Raw genomic sequence first — 21,025 nt, 5'->3', positions numbered from 1 at the left:
TTCTACCTAAACAAGATTGTCTTTCTATTTGTCCCTCCCTCCTCCTCTTCCTCCTCCCTCCCCTTCTTCCTCCTCCTCCCTCCCCCTCTTCTTCTTCCTTCCCCCTCTTCTTCTTCCCTCCCCCTCTTCCTCCTCCCTCCCCCTCTTCCTCCTCCCTCCCCCTCTTCCTCCTCCTTCCCCTTCTTCCTCCTCCCTCTCCCTCTTCCTCTTCCCTTCCCCTCTTCCTCTTCTCTCCCCTCTTCTTCCTCCCTCCCCCTCTTCTTCCTCCCTCCCCTCTTCCTCCACCCTCCCACTCTTCCTCCTCCCTCCCCCTTCTTCCTCCTCCCTCCCCCTCTTCCTCCTCCCTCCCACTCTTCCTCCTCCCTCCCCTCTTCCTCTTCTCTCCCCTCTTCCTCTTCCCTCTCCCTCTTCCTCCTCCTTTCCCTTCGCACTGCAACTGTGTAATGAAGTCTCTCTCTCTCTCTCTCTCTCTCTCTCTCTCTCTCTCTCTCTCTCTCTCTCTCTCTCTCATCAACGTTCACCAGCTCAGGCAAGAGTGTCAAAAAGTTAGTCTAGTCCCCCTCCCCCCCCCATTCCAGCCTACCTTCACTTCCGACATTTTTTGACTCCTCTCCCTCAATTTTGGATTTTTATTTCTTTCGTCCGGTTTCGTCCGCAATTTCGAACCACCGCGAGAAAAAAAAATTGCATCGAGTATTCATGGCTTATATGAGCTTTATCACACAACTGTTGGAACTATCTATCTATCTATCTATTGCCAGACGCCTTAATCCCGTTTGGGGTGGCCACAAACAAATCGCCTCCACGTCGCCCTGTCCCCCGCCATTTCACTGCCCTGCTCCCAACTTACACCCCCCTCTCTCATATACCTCTCCACTCCATCTCTCTATCTCATCCTCGGCCTCCCACTCCCCCCATCCACCTCACTCACATACACTCTTCTCGTCAGTCTCTCACCCTCCATCCTCTCGACATGGCCAAACCACCTCAGTGTGTTCCTCCTAATGCTTCCTGTCACATCCACATCCACACCACAACGCTCCTTTATATCCTCATTCGTCAGCCTGTCTCTCCATGTGACTCAAAAAGAAAAAAAAAGAAAAAAGAAAAAATTACCGTAACTTTTGACCTCTTCAGTGTAATTCTCTCTCTCTCTCTCTCTCTCTCTCTCTCTCTCTCTCTCTTTCTCTCCACTGATCGCATGGCTGATTTGCAGTTTCACGAAGCAGCCAAAAATACGGCGCTCACCCACATCAGCAGACTGAGCTGAGAGAGAGAGAGAGAGAGAGAGACGTCCTATGCCTGATGAGTTTCAGTGAGTATTTGTGCTCTTCTCAAACTTCGAAATGAAAAGAAAAACCAAAACGAAAAAAGAAAAAAAAATACCCGAGCAATTATGGCGCAAATGAAGCTAATCACACAATATCCCAGTCTTGAAAAATGCCCAGAATTGCTCAGTGGGAATTTTGGCATTTTCCAACTCTCAAAAAAAACGAAAAAAAAAAAAAAGCCAGTGTTAATGAAGACTAAAGGAATAATCACGCAACCATCCAGTCTTTTAAAATGCCCGGGAACGCCGTTGATGTAGTAGTAGTAGTAGCAGTTAGTAGTAGTAGTTGTAGTGATGGTGGTGGTTAGAGGGGTCAGGGAGAGAGTTGAGGGAAGGCTGTATAACTGGGCAGCTCCACCACCTACATATATCGGTAACACCAAACTGGGCAGCTCCACCACCTACATATATCGGTAACACCACGTGAAGGCGTTCTCTCCAACTCCAATTTTGCATTGAGAAGGGAATCAGCATTTGTGTCCATATTCGTACAAATGTGGACAAAAATACTGATATATTATTACACACACACACACACACACACACACACACACACACACACACACACACACACACACACACACACACACACACACACACACCGCACCAGAACCTAATGAGATCTTGGAAGACGATTCAACCCCAATCCAGTCAAGATCAGGTCTCGCTTCATTAGTTCACCACCCTACGTCCCAATTAATTACTGTTCTTGAAGATCTTATTAGTTATTGAAGCGGTTTGGAGACGGTGTAAAGGTCTGTTGAGGGCAAGCGTAAACAAATCGAAATACTAATACACCTGTGGTTTATTAGTCTCTCTCATCCACACCTGCATTCATACACTCGGCTATACCTGCAACTCACACACACACACACACACACACACACACACACACACACACACACACACACCACACACACACACACACACACACACACACACACACACACACACCACACACACACACACACACACACACACAAAGGATGACTCACGCGTAATGCCCCGTATGCAAATGAGGGCAGGTAATTTGCATAATGCGCGGCAGATGACCCAAGCACAGGCACAGGCAGGTGAGCACAGGTTAATTAACATCCCGTCGAGCTTAGCCAGAACACAGGATACGGGTTGGGTCAGGTTAATTTTTACTTAAGGGTTGGGTTGTTATTTTTCCTTATCGGTCGTGTCAGGTTAATTTTTCTTCATATGGAACAAGTATCTAACGAACGAGGTGTAAAAACCATGCAGTATATATTTTGGATGCCTGGGAACACTGCATTTGGGAGATTAGAGTCATAGGAAGAGCTAAGGGAAGATTGATAAAGATACTTGCAGCGCTGACCAACTGTGCACATAAAGACTGGGAGTATCAATTTACTCTTCTTGCGTTTGAAAGACGGACGGCAACATAGAGAGTATGTACTTAGACGGGCACTGCGCACCCGTCGTAATGCGGTAAGGATGCAGGCAGAGTTCAGAAAAGCAGAGAAACTTGAAACTGCGCATGTTGACATAGAAAGGTAATCTGCGAGTGTTGACAGAGAAATATGCAACACTCCTGCAAAGAGAGAGAGAATGAAGGGAGCCAGTATGGGGAATGTGGCTACTGAGTTCAAAAGCCTCTGATTCCAATCTATTTAGAAGTGCCGTTCGAGGTGAGGGCCTCCCCCCCACCCCACACACATAACAGCTGTACTACACTGATGGGGAATAATGACCCTGTACAAAGTCTGAAAATACGAAGGGTTAGAGAAAGCAAGGAGTCGGCTCAGCACACCCAATCTCTGAGAAGCAAATTATTCCCACCATTATTTCATATGGTGGGGATATAGGAATCGCCCCTGTCCGTCCGTCTGTCCGCCTTTCCGTCCGGGCTTACATCTCGGAAACTACCGGGTGAATTGGTTTCATATCACAGACAGATGAAGTATGTGTTGTAGTTGATGCTCATATATGTAAAATTGCCATATTGTCTGTACTTTACGAGCTACGACCAGATATGGAAAAATCTGTCTCGATAAGCTGACTGTGTCTACTGGAAATTTCAATTAGATCTGCACAAGGAATCTGAAGAAACTTGGCGGATCGATTCCTAAGAGTTTATTATTATTATTATTATCCTCACCATTAGTGTACGAGACATAGTTTATACCTCTATATATGAAATTGCCATACTTATTAGTGAATAGCTATATATTCTTTACCACAAGGTTGGGATACGTCTTTGATAAAGGCTTGTTTGGTAAGAGACGTAATGTTATCTTTCCGAAATGTATCACGAGCAACGGAGACACCGACGATATTGAAAGACGATACAGGACTGAGTTGTGTGTTGCTTAAGACAAGAGGAGAGTAATAAGGAAGATAAGGGGAAGTTTAATTACGAAGGAGTTTTGATGTTAGGTAAGGCTGAAGCAGTTAGGTTAGATTAGTTTAAGGCAGGTAAGGTTAAGCTGACATAGGATGAGTATGGTAAGGTTCGGTTACGTCAGAGTAAGCTATGGCAGAGTATCATTTAGGTTAATTAGGTTAACCAGAATAATGTATACATGTTAGGTTTGGCTAGATTTAAGTTTGATAATATAAAATAAAGCTAGACAAGGTAAAGACTGGGTAAAATTAGATAAGGTTAGAAAGGCCAAGTAGTTAGATCAAGGTAGGGTGAACACAATATACAGGTGAGTGGAAATGGGGGAGGGAGGTAACAAAAGCCTGGTACGAAAAATTGACTGGATAATTTTAACACTGAGGTGAAGTGACGTGACCTGGGTTAGAGGGTAGAGAAGAGAGAAGACAAGAGGAGAGGAGAGAGAGAGAGAGAGAGAGAGAGAGAGTTGGGGGGAGGGGATAGTGTGTGAAGGGTTGGGAGAAAAGGGAGGGGAGATGGTGAGTAGGAGATAAAAACGGGGAAAGGGAGAGGGTGGTGGAGAGGGGAGGGAAGCAGAGCGAGAAATAGAAGCAGTGAGGAGAGAGGTAACACAGAGAAATGACTGAGAAATGAAATATACACTTGCCCCAGAAATACTGTACCCCTCCCTCGTGTACCAAAGTCACCACAGTAATGTATTTCCCCTTCTTCCTTTGTAATTAATTTCCTATCTTACATCTCATTATCCTCTTATAACTCCCAGGGGCAAACTATGTCAACATCGGAAAGACACAAGTACCACAAAAGCCATTACTGATGAGAAATATGCAGAGAATATCGCCAGGAAATATGTGCCATGACGTATCCAAAGCCAGCGATGATATGGTCACTAAGTCAATGTGTTGCCAATCTGCCTTCATCTGACGGAACTGGGCCATTCCTACAACATGACCAAGTGGGAGTTTGTATGAAATTCGAAGAGAGTTATGAGGTAGGAATGAATCTCCATGTATTAATTCAACCACCCAATCTGACTACACCTGGCCACCAACTGAGCTGAACGGGGTTAGGGAACTGTCAGGCTAGAAGACAGCATAGAGGTGTTGGCTGGCAGTATGCTAGACCCACAAACACCAAACACATCTAACACAAGGCCAGACCCCGTCCCCTACAAACACCGTCCAATGAACAGCGTGACCCGATAAAAGTGAGAATAACACAAAACTGGCACAAAACATCGGGATTAAGGGGCCGAAACACACACACACACACACACACACACACACACACACACACACACACACACACATACAGACTCGAAGCTACCTCACACAACAATGAAAATATCGGCAACAAAAATCCCGCCACTTTTCCTGCTTCCCTCCCTGTGGACTTCGAAAAACCGTGACAGAATTCTTGCTGCCGATGGTATATATCAACACCCAACACAAACATGACTAAACCCACCACCACTACCACGATATGCACACACCACCACCACAACTACCACTATTAACATTATCCACGTATCCTACCAGCAACAACAAACCACCACCATCACATTATAAAAAAAAAAGCTAAAAATAAATAAATAAATAAAGTCTACCCCGCCGTACTCACATCGGTAATAACCTTCAGCATGTGTATGTAGGTGGCCTCCGTCTCGACCAGCTCCCAGATGGCGCTCTGCTGCTGCTGCTGCCTCTCGTCCAGCTGAGTACCCCCCGACACCAGCTGCCGCCACCCGTCCTCCACCACCACCTCTGTTGAAGCCACGAGAGAAAGAGAGTTAACACAAGTAGAGTTAATAAGGGTAGAGTGAAAAAAGTAAAGTTAGCCTAATCTTTAATGTGGCTTCTGTTGGCGCTGGAATAAAAGTAGAGTCAACAAAAGCAGCCATTAAATGTAGAGTTAGCCCAATCTTTAACGTGATTTTTACCAGCGCCAGGATTAAGCAGAGTTAATAATAAAGCAGTGTTTAAAAAAATATGGTTAACTATTTCTTTACCTCAGCCTCTCTCTCTCTCTCTCTCTCTCTCTCTCTCTCTCTCTCTCTCTCTCTCTCTCTCTCTATTTCGTCTTAGCCCCACCAGCACGAGTATTTTTATTTCTTTTCTTTTTTTACGTCAAAGTATATTAATTAAAATGACTCCCGGTTTATGAAAGGATTAATGAAGGATAAAACTAACCCCTCCAGTTCGAAAAATCTCTCCAGGGATGAATGAAATCGTCTGGTTGTAAAAGAAAAAAAAGGGAAACTCGTCAGGCCAAATTTACCATCATCATCATCATCATCATTATTATACCCATCCCTTCCCTCCCCTCCCCCTAGTCCTCCTCCTCCTCCTCCTCATCATCATCATCATCAACGTCATCGTCATCATCGTGTCACTGTCATCGTCATCATCATCATCATCATCACCACCACCACCACCACCACCATCATCATCATCATCCCTCCCTCTCCCTCCATCTCCTCCTCCTCCTCCTCCTCATCATCATCATCAGCATCATCCACACCTCACTTCCCACCCACGAATGAGGTGAGGTAGGCTTCAGAGAACAAGGAAAAAAGAACGACTGGGAAAAAAAAAAATGTGCCAAAAGAAATGGGCCACACTCTCACTCACTCACCCCCTATGCCCCCGGAATCCTGGAAAAAAAGTCACCGGATTAAAGGGATCATGAAATTAAAGGGCTTTTGGAATTAAAGGGATTATGGGCCCTAAATTAAGAGGCTCAGGAGGCTTCAAGTACCTCTTCCTTAGCGATTTATTCCGCATATTACACCTTAAAATTCTCTTTCTTCGCCGAGAGAGAGAGAGAGAGAGAGAGAGAGAGAGAGAGAGAGAGAGAGAGAGAGAGAGAGAGAATCACTAAAGACGAGGTTTTAGTAGGTGTCCAAACCTGGAAGATATTAATAAGTAACGTGAAGAATAAATCGGTAAAGAACAGGTGTGACGCTCCAAAGCCATTTCCAATCGAACCAGAGTGCAAAAGGAAATTCGGATCCTGCCTGCAACATCCGGGAATCGATATCGCGACCTTGAAATGGATTCCGGAAGTTTACGGTAACTGCCTTCTGGTTCGGTAATATATGAGGCGTTGGACTGGGAGGCGGCAAGAGAGAGAGAGAGAGAGAGAGAGAGAGAGAGAGAGGAAGAGACTTTGAGGAGGAAAATAAGACAGGATGAGGGAGGGAGGCAAAGACAGGGGAGGGGAAATGAAGACAAATGAGAGGCAGAGATAATGACGGGGGGAGGGATTAAGGAGGAGATGAGAGAAGATGAGGAAGAGAAAGGGAGATGAAGAAATATAAGGACAGAGGAAGGGGGACAGAAAAATCTTAGCTGAATAAAATCGTCTGAATTGGCACTGAATACTAGAGCTGTCCCGACCATCAGAGGGTTACAGCAGAATAAAAGAGTCAAGCCTGTGACGCATTCATAACGGCGGGTACGGAAGTGGGCGATTAATCACTGTCAAAACTCTGAGGTGAATCAATGAAGCAGTAAGTCAGGCAGGCCAGCGGAAATTTTATGCGGGGTGTTTCGAAGGCTGGAATTTTGAGTTTATAAAGTTGTTGCCCATTTTCGCTAATCTGTTATCTACTTTCTTGTTTTTTTTTATTTTTCCATCTTCCTTTTAACCGACATAGTTTTATTATCATTTTGTTCGCCAGTGGTCTCCCTCGGCTGAATAAAGTCATCAGGTGGTAGTCTCTGGTGTCTTACAGGGGTAGTAGTAGCCTTGTCTCTGTCAATCCCTGTACTGCAAAACTAGATTATCAAAATGTTCAAGCCCCAGAGAACAGTCGAAGCCTCTAAGAAACCCAGAGTCACACAGCAGACGCAAATAATACCATAAGAAGATTTAAGAGAATTTCGATACAACACCACAGTTCCGATTGTAACCTCTCCTTCCTCTTTACCATCATCATCATCATTACCGAGGAAAATGTAAAAATAAATAAATAAATAAAAACTCGTGCCTTGCCCATTCTACGGAGATGGAAAAAATCGAATCCATGGCTGGCAACCAAGAAAATATTCATCTCTTCAAAAAATAAAAATTAAAAAAAATAAAAGAAGAAAACCACAGTCAAGATGCGTTCATTCCCAGATGCCAGGGCACACTCGCATGGAAGACTGGAGGCCGTAGTTAGGAAGAAACAGAGGAAGACGATTACAGACCTGGCCAGTTGCGTACATAAAAGACTGAGGATCTGACAGACAAAGAACGAGAGTGTGTAGTCAGACGGGTGCTGCCTGCCCGAATGTCCGTCTATCTCTACTGTATATCTATCTGTCTATCTTTTGATCTATCTACTTATCGATCTGTCTCTGTACATACCATTGCTCTCTCTCTCTCTCTCTCTCTCTCTCTCTCTCTCTCTCTCTCTCTCTCAAAAACTTCAGAAGGGAAAAAAAAATCCTCTTTCCTCCCCATCTCCCATTTCCACACCCCTTCGCATTCCCCCTCCTTTCCTTCTTCTTCCCTTACTTTCCTCCTCTCATCTCCCCTCCTCTTCCCCTTTCTCTCCCCATTCCTCCTCTTCCCTTCCCCCTCCCACCTCCCCTCTCCCGTTTCCGTTTCATATCCTCCCTTTCCCCCTTCCCTTGCCCATTCTTATCTCCTTTTCCCTCTCTCTTGCCCTTCCAGTCCTACCCCTTCCCTTTCCCTCTTCTCTCCTCTCTAACTAACCCCTTCCACTCCCTCCCTTTCCCCTTTCCTTACTCTCCCTTCCCTCCCCATTCTCTCCTCCTCTCCCCTTTTCTCTCCCCTTTTCCCTCACTCCCCCAGGAAAACTTTAACCGGGAAATATGGCGTTTGGAAGTTGTCTCACGCAAGTTTTGAGGGACGAAAAAAATAAGAGGTGGAAGGTTCTTAGTTGAGGCCCTCCCAAGACAGTGAGGGAGGGGGAGGGAGAGGGAAAGGGAGGGGGAGAGAGAGAGAGGGGTTGAGGCAGGGAAGGAGGGAGGAAGAAAGGCGTGAAGCGTATAAGACTGGTTAAAGGGAGGGAAAATAAAAGAGGGATGGGAGGAAGAGGAGGGAGGAATGAAGGTAAAGGAATGAGGAAGGAAGGAAGGAAGGAAGGAACGAAAGAATGGATGGAAGAGAGAGAGAGAGAGAGAGAGAGAGAGAGAGAGAGAGAGAGAGAGAGAGAGAGAGAGAGCAATAACGACGATACAACATAAAGAAAAGGAAAGATAAGACATAAAACGAGTTGGAAAAAGTCAAGAATGGCGACAAAGGAGAGAGAAAAATCGTAGAGATGGAGGAGGGAGGTAAGAAAAATGGAGGGGAGAGAGACAACTGGAGGAAAAGTGGAGAAACACCTAAATATAAACAAACAACTAGCCTCCTCCCCGAAAGGATAAATGAGAGAGAGAGAGAGAGAGAGAGAGAGAGAGAGAGAGAGAGAGAGAGAGAGAGAGAGACTAAGTTTATCTATCAACGACGTCTGACAAAATATATATAAAAAATTCACCATGATTACATAACCAATAAAAAAGAAAAGAAAAGAGAAAAATATCGTGGCCATTGTTCAGTCTACGTTCAGGTACAGAATAACATGTGTACCTTTCCGTGGACTCCTTTCAAATGCAGTAAGTAAACAGGTAGGTAGGTAGGTAGGTAGGTAGGTGGGTAGGTAGGCAGGTGGGTAGGTGGGTAGGAAGGTTGGTTGGTAAGTAGGTAGACGGGAAGGTTAGTTGGAAGGCAGACAGGTAGGTAAGTTGGTTGGTAGGTAGGTAGGTAGGTAGGTTAGTATTTAATCTTTCCAGTCCCTGTTCTTACGGACTCTCTCTCTCTCTCTCTCTCTCTCTCTCTCTCTCTCTCTCTCTCTCTCTCTCTCTCTCATTTGCTATCTTCCTTTTATCAGTTTCGGGAGCAGACAGCATTGGTTATTTGTTTATTTCTCGGGTGATTCTCCTTTCTTTCCTCCGATTCTCTCTCTCTCCTCCATTTTTCCTACCTCCCTCCTCTATCTCTACAATTTTTCTCTCCCTGTCTACTCCCTCTCCATAGTCGTCATTCTTCCTTTTTTCCTTCTCGTTATTCTCTGTTTTCTTTCCTTTTTTTTTTTCACGCATTTTTCTTAATCTCCTCCGCTCCATTTTTTCTTTTCTTTTTCATGGAGGACTTTCGTTAATCTCCTGTGTTCTTTCTCTCTATCTCTCTCTCTCTCCTACAATTGGGGTAAATAAAAGCCTCTGGAACCTACATAACCTCTCCAATACTTCTCTCTTAATGCCTCACGCCTTCGACCTTCCCATTAATCTCTCCTCTCTCTCTCTCTCTCTCTCTCTCTCTCTCTCTCTCTCTCTCTCTCTCATTCCTCGGGGCTTCCACCAGATGTGCGCAGTTCTCGGTCTTTTATATAACCGATGCCTGCGGCGGTCTAGATGGTAGCACACTTTGGATATATGTAATCTGGATAAAGTGTGGGGTGTATTGGCTTGGCTTGGCTTGGTTTAGTTTGGTTGTGTTGTGCTGTGTGTTGTCGTGTGTTGGGTTGGGTTGGATTGGGTTGTGTTGTGCAGGGTAGGGTTAGGTAGCGTTGGGTGGGACTGAGTTAGATTGTGTTGTGTCGGGATTGTGTTAGGTTGTGATCTTGTGTTGTGTTGTGCTGCGATTGTGTTAAGTGAGGCCGTGGGGGACAGGTGCGGTGTCTGCTCTGTGGTGTGCCTATCTGCTCACATCATTATCTCCCTGCCTTTCATCTCACCTCCTCTCCTCTCCTATCTCCCCCCCACCTCCATATCTTCCTTACCTCCACTCATCGCTCCTCTCTACCTTTATTCCTTCCTCCACTCTACCTCAACTCCTCCATCTCGTCTACCTTCCCTCCTCTCTCTACTCTCCCCATTTCTCTTGTCTTTCCCTACATGCCTCTCCTTGTCCTCTGTCCTACTTCCCCCCTTCTCACATTTCCCCATGTTTCCTCCTCTCCCCACTTCTCCCTGTCTTCCCTCCCTTTACTTCCCACTCTCCCTTTCCTCCCTTCCAGTCCACTTAATCACCCTTTCATCCTACACTCCTCCCCTCCTCTGAATTCCTCTCCTCTCTCACCTTCTCATCTCCCTTCCCCTCCCTCTCCCGCTGGCTATCATCTCCAGACTATGTAGGAAAAATTAAGAGTGAGCGATGAAGGGAGGGGGTGGAGGGATGAAGGGAGGGGGTGGAGGGATGGAGGGAAGGCTGGGGGGAGGAAGTGAAATGCTTGGGGAGGAGCAGGACAGGGGTAGGAGGAGGAGGAAAGAGAAAGGTGGGGGAAAGGATGAAGGAAGGAGGTGGATAAGAGGGTAAGATGTAGAGCAGAAGGAAGAGGGGGAGGGAGAGGAAAGGGAAAAGAAAAGGAATGAAGAAGGAGATGATGAAGAGGAGGGCAAGAGGGAAGTACAGCGAGATGGGAGAGGAGAGGAAGGGGAGCAAGAAAGTGAACAAAGAATGATGAAGGGAAGGAAATGAAATGATAAACAGAGGAAGGGAAGGGAAGGAAAAGGAAAGGAAGGGGAAGAGAAAGACCAAACGATAAGAGAATGGAATGGAGGGGAAGGGAAGGGACGATAATGGAGGGGTATATAAGGGAAGGGAAGGGAAGGGAAGGGAAGGGAAGGGAAGGGAAGGGACGGGAAGGGAAGGGCAGGAACATTACCAAAATTTTTCATAATCTTCAAAGAGGGACAGAATAGACCTTGTCCCGGATGTCACCTAACCTAACCTTACCTCACCTACTCCTACCCTGACCTATCCTAACCTTAACTAACCTGACCTAAACTACCCTAAACTAACCTAACCAAAACCAACCTACTCCTGACCTACCATTAACTAACCTAACCTCAACTAACCTCATCTTAACCTAACCTAACCTAACCCAACCTAACCTAAGCTAACCCAACCTTACCTTAATCTAACCCAAACTAATCTAATTTAACCTAACTGGTAGAAGGCAAAAAAGAATCTCAAATCACAGGTTTAATCGAGACTGTTTTTGTTTCCCTATTGGGTTTATGTTCTAGCTACACAAAATCGTCACTTATCAGTCTGAATAAACTACCTAAACATATCCATAGCAACGAATAGAAAAAAAAAAAAAGCTCCTTTTTCCAAGAACACACACACACACACACACACACACACACACACACACAAAGCAGCTGGCAAAAGCATTATAGTTCCGCTTTAGTAATGGCGGGCGATATATATCAACCCGTTCTGCCTGAGGACGTCTTTCTAACTTTATTCTTGCTATCACCGTGCGATTTTTTAGCGCCTTAAATCTTTTCCAACAATAGAGGGTAGAAGTAACCCCCATTTCCCCCCTCAACACCAATGTCTGTCATGAAATAGTCTGTGAAAAAAAAAAAAAAAAAAGTCTGGAGGCAGCAAGAATACAAGTCAAATTTACATCATGATAAGGAAGACATTACGGTGTGGCACGAAAAATAAATCACTATGGAAGAGGTGCTACGGAGGCTCCTACACCAACGAGAATACGGCTCAAGTCTACGGTACGACAGTTTGGGTCAATGTTTATCATAATCCTACAGCTGGCAGGGGCGTACGGTCTGAATTCCTCCGCTTCGTATGCAAATCCATCCAACATAAATTCCTACATGCAAACCCATTTGAACCCCGCAAAATCTCTTATAATTCCGTTAAATTTTACAGGTTACTCGATATGTGACAAAAATTCTGGTACAAGGTATTGGGCAGGTGTGTTTGCCTGTATCGTGCGGCTGGCAGGGGTGTTGACGTGAACTCCTATTTACTTGTCGATAAAATTCTTCGCTCCGCCTAACACTACCTAATTTATTATCAATCCTCTCTCTCTCTCTCTCTCTCTCTCTCTCTCATACACACATACACACACACACACACAGCAACGCACGAAAAAAACTCAACAATATATCACAGAGCAGTACGACACTTTTGGCCAATGTTTACCTTCGTCGTGCGCGTGGCAGGACAGCTGGCGTGGGATGCCTTGTTTACTGTAGAGATCCAGTTGTTGAACCAGGCAGTCCATTTTGGGGTCCTGTGTCAAAAAGAGAGGGGAGTGTTAGTTATTTTTTTGAGGGGTAAAATTAGGTAGGTTATATAACTGATAGGGGTAAATGGATATAAATAGACTGATGACGGTATGATATGAGAGAGAGAGAGAGAGAGAGAGAGAGAGAGAGAGAGAGAGAGAGAGAGAGAGTGTCTGTGAAGGTGTAAACAATGACGATCAGACCTGTGGCAGGAGGAGAAACTGACATTACCTGCCAGACAGACACTACAACTCGCACTGCTGTTAATAATAAAAGCATAAACAAGACAATTCCTGCTGACGGTAGTGGCAATAAAGTTTCAGAACAATAACATGCCATATTCAGGACAGTCTTCACATTCATAAACCAGAGACGCATAAAAACTCACATAAACCCGATGCAATAACACGAAAATCATCTCCCTGCCCCCCTCCCCCTGGACATGCGAGGGAACCTAACTCACAAAACATTATCAACTCCTTTCTAATAATACAGCTTTTTATACTACTACTACTACTATTACTACTACTACGAACACACTATTGCTCCTAGAACTAACTCTGCACAGTGAAGGTGTTAGGCAAACCCCATTAACCCAGTAAGATGCCAGTTTTCTTATCACCTTATTGATCTATCCACCCATTATCTATTTATATATATATATATATATATATATATATATATATATATATATATATATATATATATATATATATATATATATAATTGCAGCAGGGATCCGGGACTAGGCTACTCAGTCCCAACATACAAGGCGAGGGTGACCAGTGTTTCATCCCTGAGTCGCACTGTGTGAGAAATAAATCCCCAATCGCGAATGCAAACTCTTACGGAGCGCCTAAACCCACTAGGAGCTAACCACTTGGCTCCAGTACCCCAGCGTTAGTAAGAAGAAAAAAAAAGTAAATAAATAAATAAATAAAGACAAGAGTAAAAAAAAAGAAAAAGAAAAAGGACTGACGGGCTGAAGTTCCCCCCCCCCCGTAAAGCTGGTAGACTCATTTCCTAGGAAGGGAAAACTGAGCCTTCTGTATTTTTGTGCGGCCCTCAAGTTTATATATAACTGGCCAGAACGGGAAATGGAGTTCGCGCCTCTCTCTCTCTCTCTCTCTCTCTCTCTCTCTCTCAGTATCATATCTTAAGGTGAAAAAGAGTCTGAATGATGATGATGAATATTTTATCGCTCTAACTCATCACTTATTATTATTTTTTTTTATCATCGCCAATGCACTGTAAATTTCACTCGTTTATTCTCTTTCTCTCTCTCTCTCTCTCTCTCTCTCTCTCTCTCTCTCTCTCTCTCGTTGCTTATTTTCCCGCCTTTTTTTTAACGATCTGGAATGGACTGCATATTGACTGGTATTTTTATCCGAGTTATTTTCACCCGCCCTGTTTATCTCATGACTGTTTATTTGGGGCTATTTTGAGTTTGTTTGAGCCATTTTGAGTTAATGGAGTTATTTTGAGTAAATTGAGTTATTCCGAATTATTTTTCCCAGACATATTGATCTGATACGTATTTATTTTTGGGCCTTTCCTGCCCTTTGTTGACGATTCGTGTTTGGATGTTTCGGCTGCCACATTTTTCGACTCTAAAATTACCACAAAGATTATATTAAACCTGAGAGAGAGAGAGAGAGAGAGAGAGAGAGAGAGAGAGAGAGAGAGAGAGAGAGAGAAATATATATAAAGATTACATGGAACCCAAATCTGGAAAAAAACATAATTAATCGGCATAAAATGGAGGGAGACAGGCGATGCGGGGGGAGGGGGAGAAGGTCCAAAATGAAAAATCCTTAATTCCATTTTCTCTATCACTTGGGCCACTTACACCGAACCCTCCCGCCTTTCAAGGAACCATTTAACCCCTAGAGGCACTACTTTCCGCCGCGCATTCACCCTTAAATATGGGACCGTCTTGACCCTTACGGCCGGGGAGCGTAGGGGCGAGAATGGCTTGGGTTTGGTCGGGGCTTCGCGGGTCATAGGAAAGAAAGATCGACACGAGAATGGTTTTATCCTGAAATGGTGTTCCGGTCAACCCCTCCCCCCTCCCCTTTCTCTCTCTTCCTTTTTCTTTCTTTCTTGCCTGTCGCGGTTTAATGTCTCTCTCTGTCTTCTCTGTTTGTCTGTTACACACACACACACACACACACACACACACACACACACACACAAACAGCCTATTCACAGCCCTTTTCTTCCTTTCATTAGTCCCACTTCCTCTTTCCTTCCCTTCTCATCCTCTCCCTTTTCCTTTCAGGTCAACCCCTTCCACCCCAACTCTTCATTTACTTCTCTTCCTCTTCGTTTCCCTTTCCTTCCCTTCCCTTTCCTCTCATTCCCTTCCCTTCCCTTCCCTTTCCCTCCCTTCTTTTCCCCTCCCTTCCCTGCCCTTCCCTTCTTCTCCCCTCCCTCTATATTTACTGCAGTCTTCTCATTGTACCTCAGCAAAGCATAAATAAGAACCATAAATACTCTCTCTCTCTCTCTCTCTCTCTCTCTCTCTCTCTCTAAGGGATCATCATTTAACTCTTTCACTGTGAATGCTGAATAAAATCGTCTGGCATTAACAAGAATAAAGACATCACTAAAGGAGTTAGGACTAATTTTTGCCGCTCACTTGCAGGAAACAAAACAATAATAATAATAATAATAATAATAATAATAATAATTTATAACAACTAGTTACCTATTAACTTACTGTGTAGCCACAATAAGGAAGCTTCGCCAAAACTATTTATTGCATTATACGGCATGAAATTTTGGCATCATAAACAAGTCTGTGACCTTTGCAAGTAGTTCAAGGTCATTCATATTTGGAACATGTACTTTGATTAATAGATAGATAGATAGACAGATAGATAGACAGACTTTGATTAATTTAAGATAGCTTCCTGTGTAATATCAAGATCTGAAGACAAAGGTGTGGGAGAACGCATGGGTACATTTTACATTTGTCTCAATAACTGGTTAACTGTATGCTTAACTGCAACCATATTCCTTTCAGATAAGAGGAGGCACCACAGCTATATTTCTGTAAACTTTGGGCTTTATAGCTTTTGTGGTTTTCTCTACAACGTGCGACAAAGAAAGCACTGAGTAGATTTGAATTAGGTACTTTTCACTAGGCTATATGGCAAAAGTGTTCAGTTAAAATTCTCAGCAAACTTTTATCATAGGATTTTCAACCAAACAGCTGTATCTCAATTAGTTTCTGAGATATTTTAATTTTAAATATGCAATTATCTGCACCAAAAATGAGTATATGACCTTCATAAATAGGTTAAGACCATTCATATTTGGCACAATGCTTGGGTTACCCTTGGGTACCTTCCTGTATAATATCAACAACATCTAAAGGAAAAAAAAGTGCAAAGAAAAATAATAATACCCGGTACTTACGAAAACAAGCTTCGCCCTTTAAATGGAAAGCTTAACAACAACAACAACAACAACAACAACAACAAAAGCTGAAATATGAAATGACGCACTTCCTGGGTATTACTATATTTTTTATATTTACTTTTATTTTTGAAAGGCTTAAGAGATGCCTGGTATAAACTAGGTTAGAAAGATGTAAATTTAATTCTATGTATACTCGTATATGAATAAATGTACTGTATGCTTACACCTACATAATACATACACATACACGCGGCTACTAAGACACACACCCTTGCACACAGGGTATATTCATATTCAGCCACATATACAGTATATATACCTAGTTTTCGGAAAATACATAGATGCATACATTCAGTACATACATACATACATATATACAGTACATACATATACACATACATATTCTCCTACCTACCTACCTTCCTACAAACATACACACACACACATACATACATACATACCCTGTACATATTGTTCATACATAAAAACGAAAGGAAGTGTGTTACGTTGGAGCATCTATTACCGACTGGCTTGATGCTGGGCGTCCATACATACATTATGCAGCTTCAGATCTACACATCATATGACACACACACACACACACACACATAAACCATGAATCACCCACATGTTCTGTATACACAAATGCAAACGCACATTAGCACAGACATATAAATAACACAGGTAAGCACTACACACGCACACGCACACGCACACGCACACGCGCGCGCACACACACAGAATATTTAGGGTGGGTGTTTCATCTTTAACTTGTTCGTCTGACCTTTAACGAGAGGCAGGGTTTGGCAGGGGTGAGGCAGGGGTGAGGCAGGTAAGGAAGGGGGTGAGGCTGAGTTATGTACGGGTGAAGCTAGGGTGAGGCAGGGTAAGGCAAGGAAAGGCGCAGGGTGAAAGTGATAGTAGTATGGTGAGGCGGAAATGTGGAAAGAGCAAAAGGGCAAGGCAGGACTTAGGCAGCAGGAAGCAGGAAAGGAAAGGCAGGAAAGGTGAGGCAGGAAAGAAAAGACAGGGTGGAGCAAGGCAGAGAGAGAGAGAGAGAGAGAATGTGAACCAAGTGTGCAGGCCTCCACACCCGTCGTGCCTGAGGAGGCATCCATCATGCAGCTGACAGGTATGGTGGGCAGGTGTGTGGGACAGGTGTGGGAAGATCGGGGCGGGGGAAAGGCAGGTGTGGGAAAGGTGTGTGGGAGACATGGGTATGGGACAGGTGAGGGGGAAGACAGGGGTATGGGACAGGTATGTGGGAGAGGACTGGCGTGTATGGGGGGAGACAGCTGTGTGACGGAAAGACTGGGGTGTGTTGGAGAGACAGGTGTAGGACAGGTGGGTGGACAGGTGTAGAACAAGTGTGTGGGAGACAGGTGTGGGACAGGTATGAGGAGGAAACATGATGGAGACACCTGTGTATGGGGGTGGGAAAGGAAGGTGTGAAAAATAATAATCGTGTGAGACAGGTTTGTGCGGAAATGACAGGTGCACTGATGATGGAGGAATGCAACTCTCTCACTCTCTCTCTCTCTCTCTCTCTCTCTCTCTCTCTCTCTCTCTCTCTCTCTCCAAAATCTTCATCTCGACGGGAAAAAAATACAAGCACAGTCCCTCGGGGCTGAGAGAAAGCAGGTGTGGTGGTGGTGGCAGGTGTGGTGGAGGAGGAGAAAAGAGGTGGAGGGTGAGAGAAGAAGGAAGAAGGGAGGGGGGAGAGGAAGGAAGAAGGGAGGGAGGAGAGGAAAGAAGAGAGAGATGAGAGGAAGGAAGCAGAATGGAGAGGAGAGGAAGAGAAAGTGAAAGGAAAGCTGAGAATGACGAAAAGGAAACTGAAGAGAATAGGATGGAGATGAGGAAGGAAGAAAGTGAAAGGGAGAGAAGGGAGGAAGGGAGAGAGGACAGGAAGGGAGAGAGGAGAGAATGGGGGAGAGGAAAGAGTGAGACAGGAAGGAACGGCAAGAAAAGAAAGAAGGGGAATGAAAGGGATTTAAGAGACGGGAGGAAAGGAAAGAGAAGAGTTAGAAAGAGAGATACAGAAAAGGAGAGAGGAGAGGAAGGATGAGAGAAATGGAGAGAGAAGAGGAACGGAGAAAGGACACACACACACACACACACACACACACACACACACACACACACACACACACACACTGAAAGAGAGAGAGAGAGAGAGAGAGAGAGAGAGAGTAGGGCAGGTGTAGGACAGGTGTGTGGAGGACAAACAGCCACATCTGGGTTACAGAGGCGAAGGTCACAGTTGAGGTACACACACAGGGGAAAACACATACATACATACATAAACACAAACATACATATATAAATACATGATACACATACATACACACACGCCGGGAAAAATTGTACGTACACACACACACACACACACACACACACACACACACACACACACACAATGAACACAACAGGTAAACAAAATAAGTATAACACGTAAACAACATGAAAATAAACAAACAACCCAACAAATTACAGGTAAATAAGTAAACAAAGTAAATAAGTAAACAGGTAAACAAGGTAAAGGAAACAAGTAAACAACAGGTAAACAACAACAAACAAGGAAGTCATTATCACCCTGACCGTAGCAACAAAAACACCATTGTCTAAAGCACTGTGGATAATTAATGTGTGTGTGTGTGTGTGTGTGTGTGTGTGTGTGTGTGTGTGTGTGTGTGTGTGTGTGTGTGTGTGTGTGTGTGTGTGTGTGTGTGTGTGTGTGTGTAAGCCTATAACAAAACATCTATACGTATGGCTGTATGTATGACCGTGCGAGCATGTGTATGTATGTATCTATGTGAGAGATATATACGAGTACACTACTATATCTCACACACACACACACACACACACACACACACACACACACACACACACACACACACACACACACACACACAGGCTTTAACACCGCATACAGCTATTTTAAGTCAGAGCATACCAGGAATACCACCTCATACACCACACTGAATAAAACAATACCTCTCCCTCTGCCTAACATCACACACACGATACACAATGCAAGATAATACTCGCCTAGTATTAATTTTCGGTTCATATTTAAGGCTTTTCACTCCATTAGCGCTGAGATAGTGAGCAATACAAATTTTCCTCTCGGTTTAATAATCTTGGTGTATATTGGCGCAGTTGTGTATTTTTAATCTGAATGTTTATATATGATTTTATTTTGGCTTCATGGGGGAGGGGAGTATGCCTAAATATATTGGCACACACTTTAATTCGTTATTATTATTATTATTATTATTATTATTATTATTACAATCACAATTACAGTTACCATTATCATCATCATCACTGTCTGAACTATCCTTAATGTCTTTATAACCACCATCATCATCACCATCACCAGCATCACTATCACCATCATCACCACCACCACCATCACTATCACCACCACCATTATCACCACCATTACCACCATCACTATCACCACCACCACCGTCATCCTAACCATCCATCCCACTGATAAGACTATTATTCACACACACATACATTTACAGCTACACGCACACATATGTAAACCACCCCTTTCACGTACACAATAGTCTCTCACAATGCTCTGCCCCCTACACATCCACACACACACACACACACACACACACACACACACACACACACACACACACACACACACACACACACACACACACAAAGATATCCACAGTGCAACCCATACCCAAGTCAGAGCTTAATCCGGAGTTATGTTGGGAGGGAGTAAAGGGGGATTAGCAGGGGGGATTTCAGGGAGAAGGGGGAGGGAAAGGGGGAAAGGAGGGAAGGGGAGGAATGGAGAGAGAGAGAGAGAGAGAGAGAGAGAGAGAGAGAGAGAGAGAGAGAGAATGGAAGGGAGACAGGGAAAAGGAAGGAAGTGGGGGGAAGAATGGCGTAAAGAGACGGAGGAAGAGAGGGGAATGGCTGATGGAGAAGGAAAGGAAGAATGGATGGAGTGAGGGGGAAGGGAGGAGGGAAGAGAAGGAGACTGGTAACGGAAGGGAGAGGGGAATGAAGGAGTAGGTGGAAGAGGAAGAGAGGAGGAGGAGGAGGAGGAATGGAGAGGAGGAGGAGAAGGAGGAAGAATGGGGAGAGGGGGAAGAGAAGGAAGAATGTAGAAAGGGAGAGAAGCAAAGGTAACTAAGGACGAGAGGGAAGGAGGTAAGGGGAAAGGGGGAGGAAGAATACATTGAGGGTCAAAGGGAAGGAAAGGAAAGGGAAAATGAAGAGAGACAGGAGTGGGAGAGGGAGGGAGAGAAAGGGAAGGGAGAAAAGGGTGGGGAGAAAAGGGTGGGGGGAAAAGAAGGAGGAAAGGGGAGAAGGTACCTGGAGGAAAAAAATGAAGGGAAGAATGGAGGAGGAAAGGTGGGGAGGGGGAAAGGAAAAGGTGGGGAGGGAGAAGGGGAACGGTGGGGAGGGAGAGGGGGGATTACAGAGGCGAGGAGCGATAATGAGGGGATTGGGGTGATGGGTGTGTCGTCAGAGAAGGGGGAGGAAGAGAGAGGGGAGGAAGAGAATGAGCAAGAGGGAGAAGGAGAGGAGGAGGAGGGAGGGGGACGGGGAAGGCAAGAAGGGCAAAGGGGGGCAAATAAAGGAGGGAGAAGAGATGCAGAAAGGAAAGTGAAAAAAAAAAAAGGTAGGGGAGAGGAGGGGGGCGGAAGAAGGGGAATATATGGGAGAAAAAGAGGGGAAATGGGAGGGGGGAGAGGAGGGGGATAACGGTATAACAGTGCTAGCAATGGGGAGGGGACGGGGGAGAAGAGGGTGGATGAAAGGATGAGGGAGGGGGAGGGGTGGCAAGGGGTGAGGGAAGGTCGAGGGGAAGGGTTCGTA

At 44.7% G+C, this 21,025-nt stretch overlaps 1 protein-coding gene across 1 annotated transcript in view; it reads right to left on the bottom strand.

Annotated features, from left to right (window-relative positions):
* The window catches only part of LOC145399798 (uncharacterized), a 662,740-nt gene that overhangs the window by 26,169 nt on the left and 615,546 nt on the right, over positions 1-21,025 (bottom strand). Inside the window, exons 13-14 of the mRNA XM_080272347.1 lie at positions 12,651-12,741; positions 5,319-5,461 (exon numbers count right to left, since the gene is read on the bottom strand). Coding sequence (XP_080128473.1) covers positions 5,319-5,461; positions 12,651-12,741 — 234 coding nt within the window. The remainder of the gene's footprint in view (positions 1-5,318; positions 5,462-12,650; positions 12,742-21,025) is intronic.

The sequence above is a fragment of the Coenobita brevimanus genome, chromosome 50 (genome assembly GCF_032717465.1).
Source record: "Coenobita brevimanus isolate Jiangsu-jjx chromosome 50, ASM3271746v2, whole genome shotgun sequence".
Classification (NCBI taxonomy): Eukaryota; Metazoa; Arthropoda; class Malacostraca; order Decapoda; family Coenobitidae; genus Coenobita; species Coenobita brevimanus.
The sequence above is the reverse complement of the archived record's forward strand: the minus strand, read 5'-3'. Positions and strand labels throughout refer to the sequence as shown.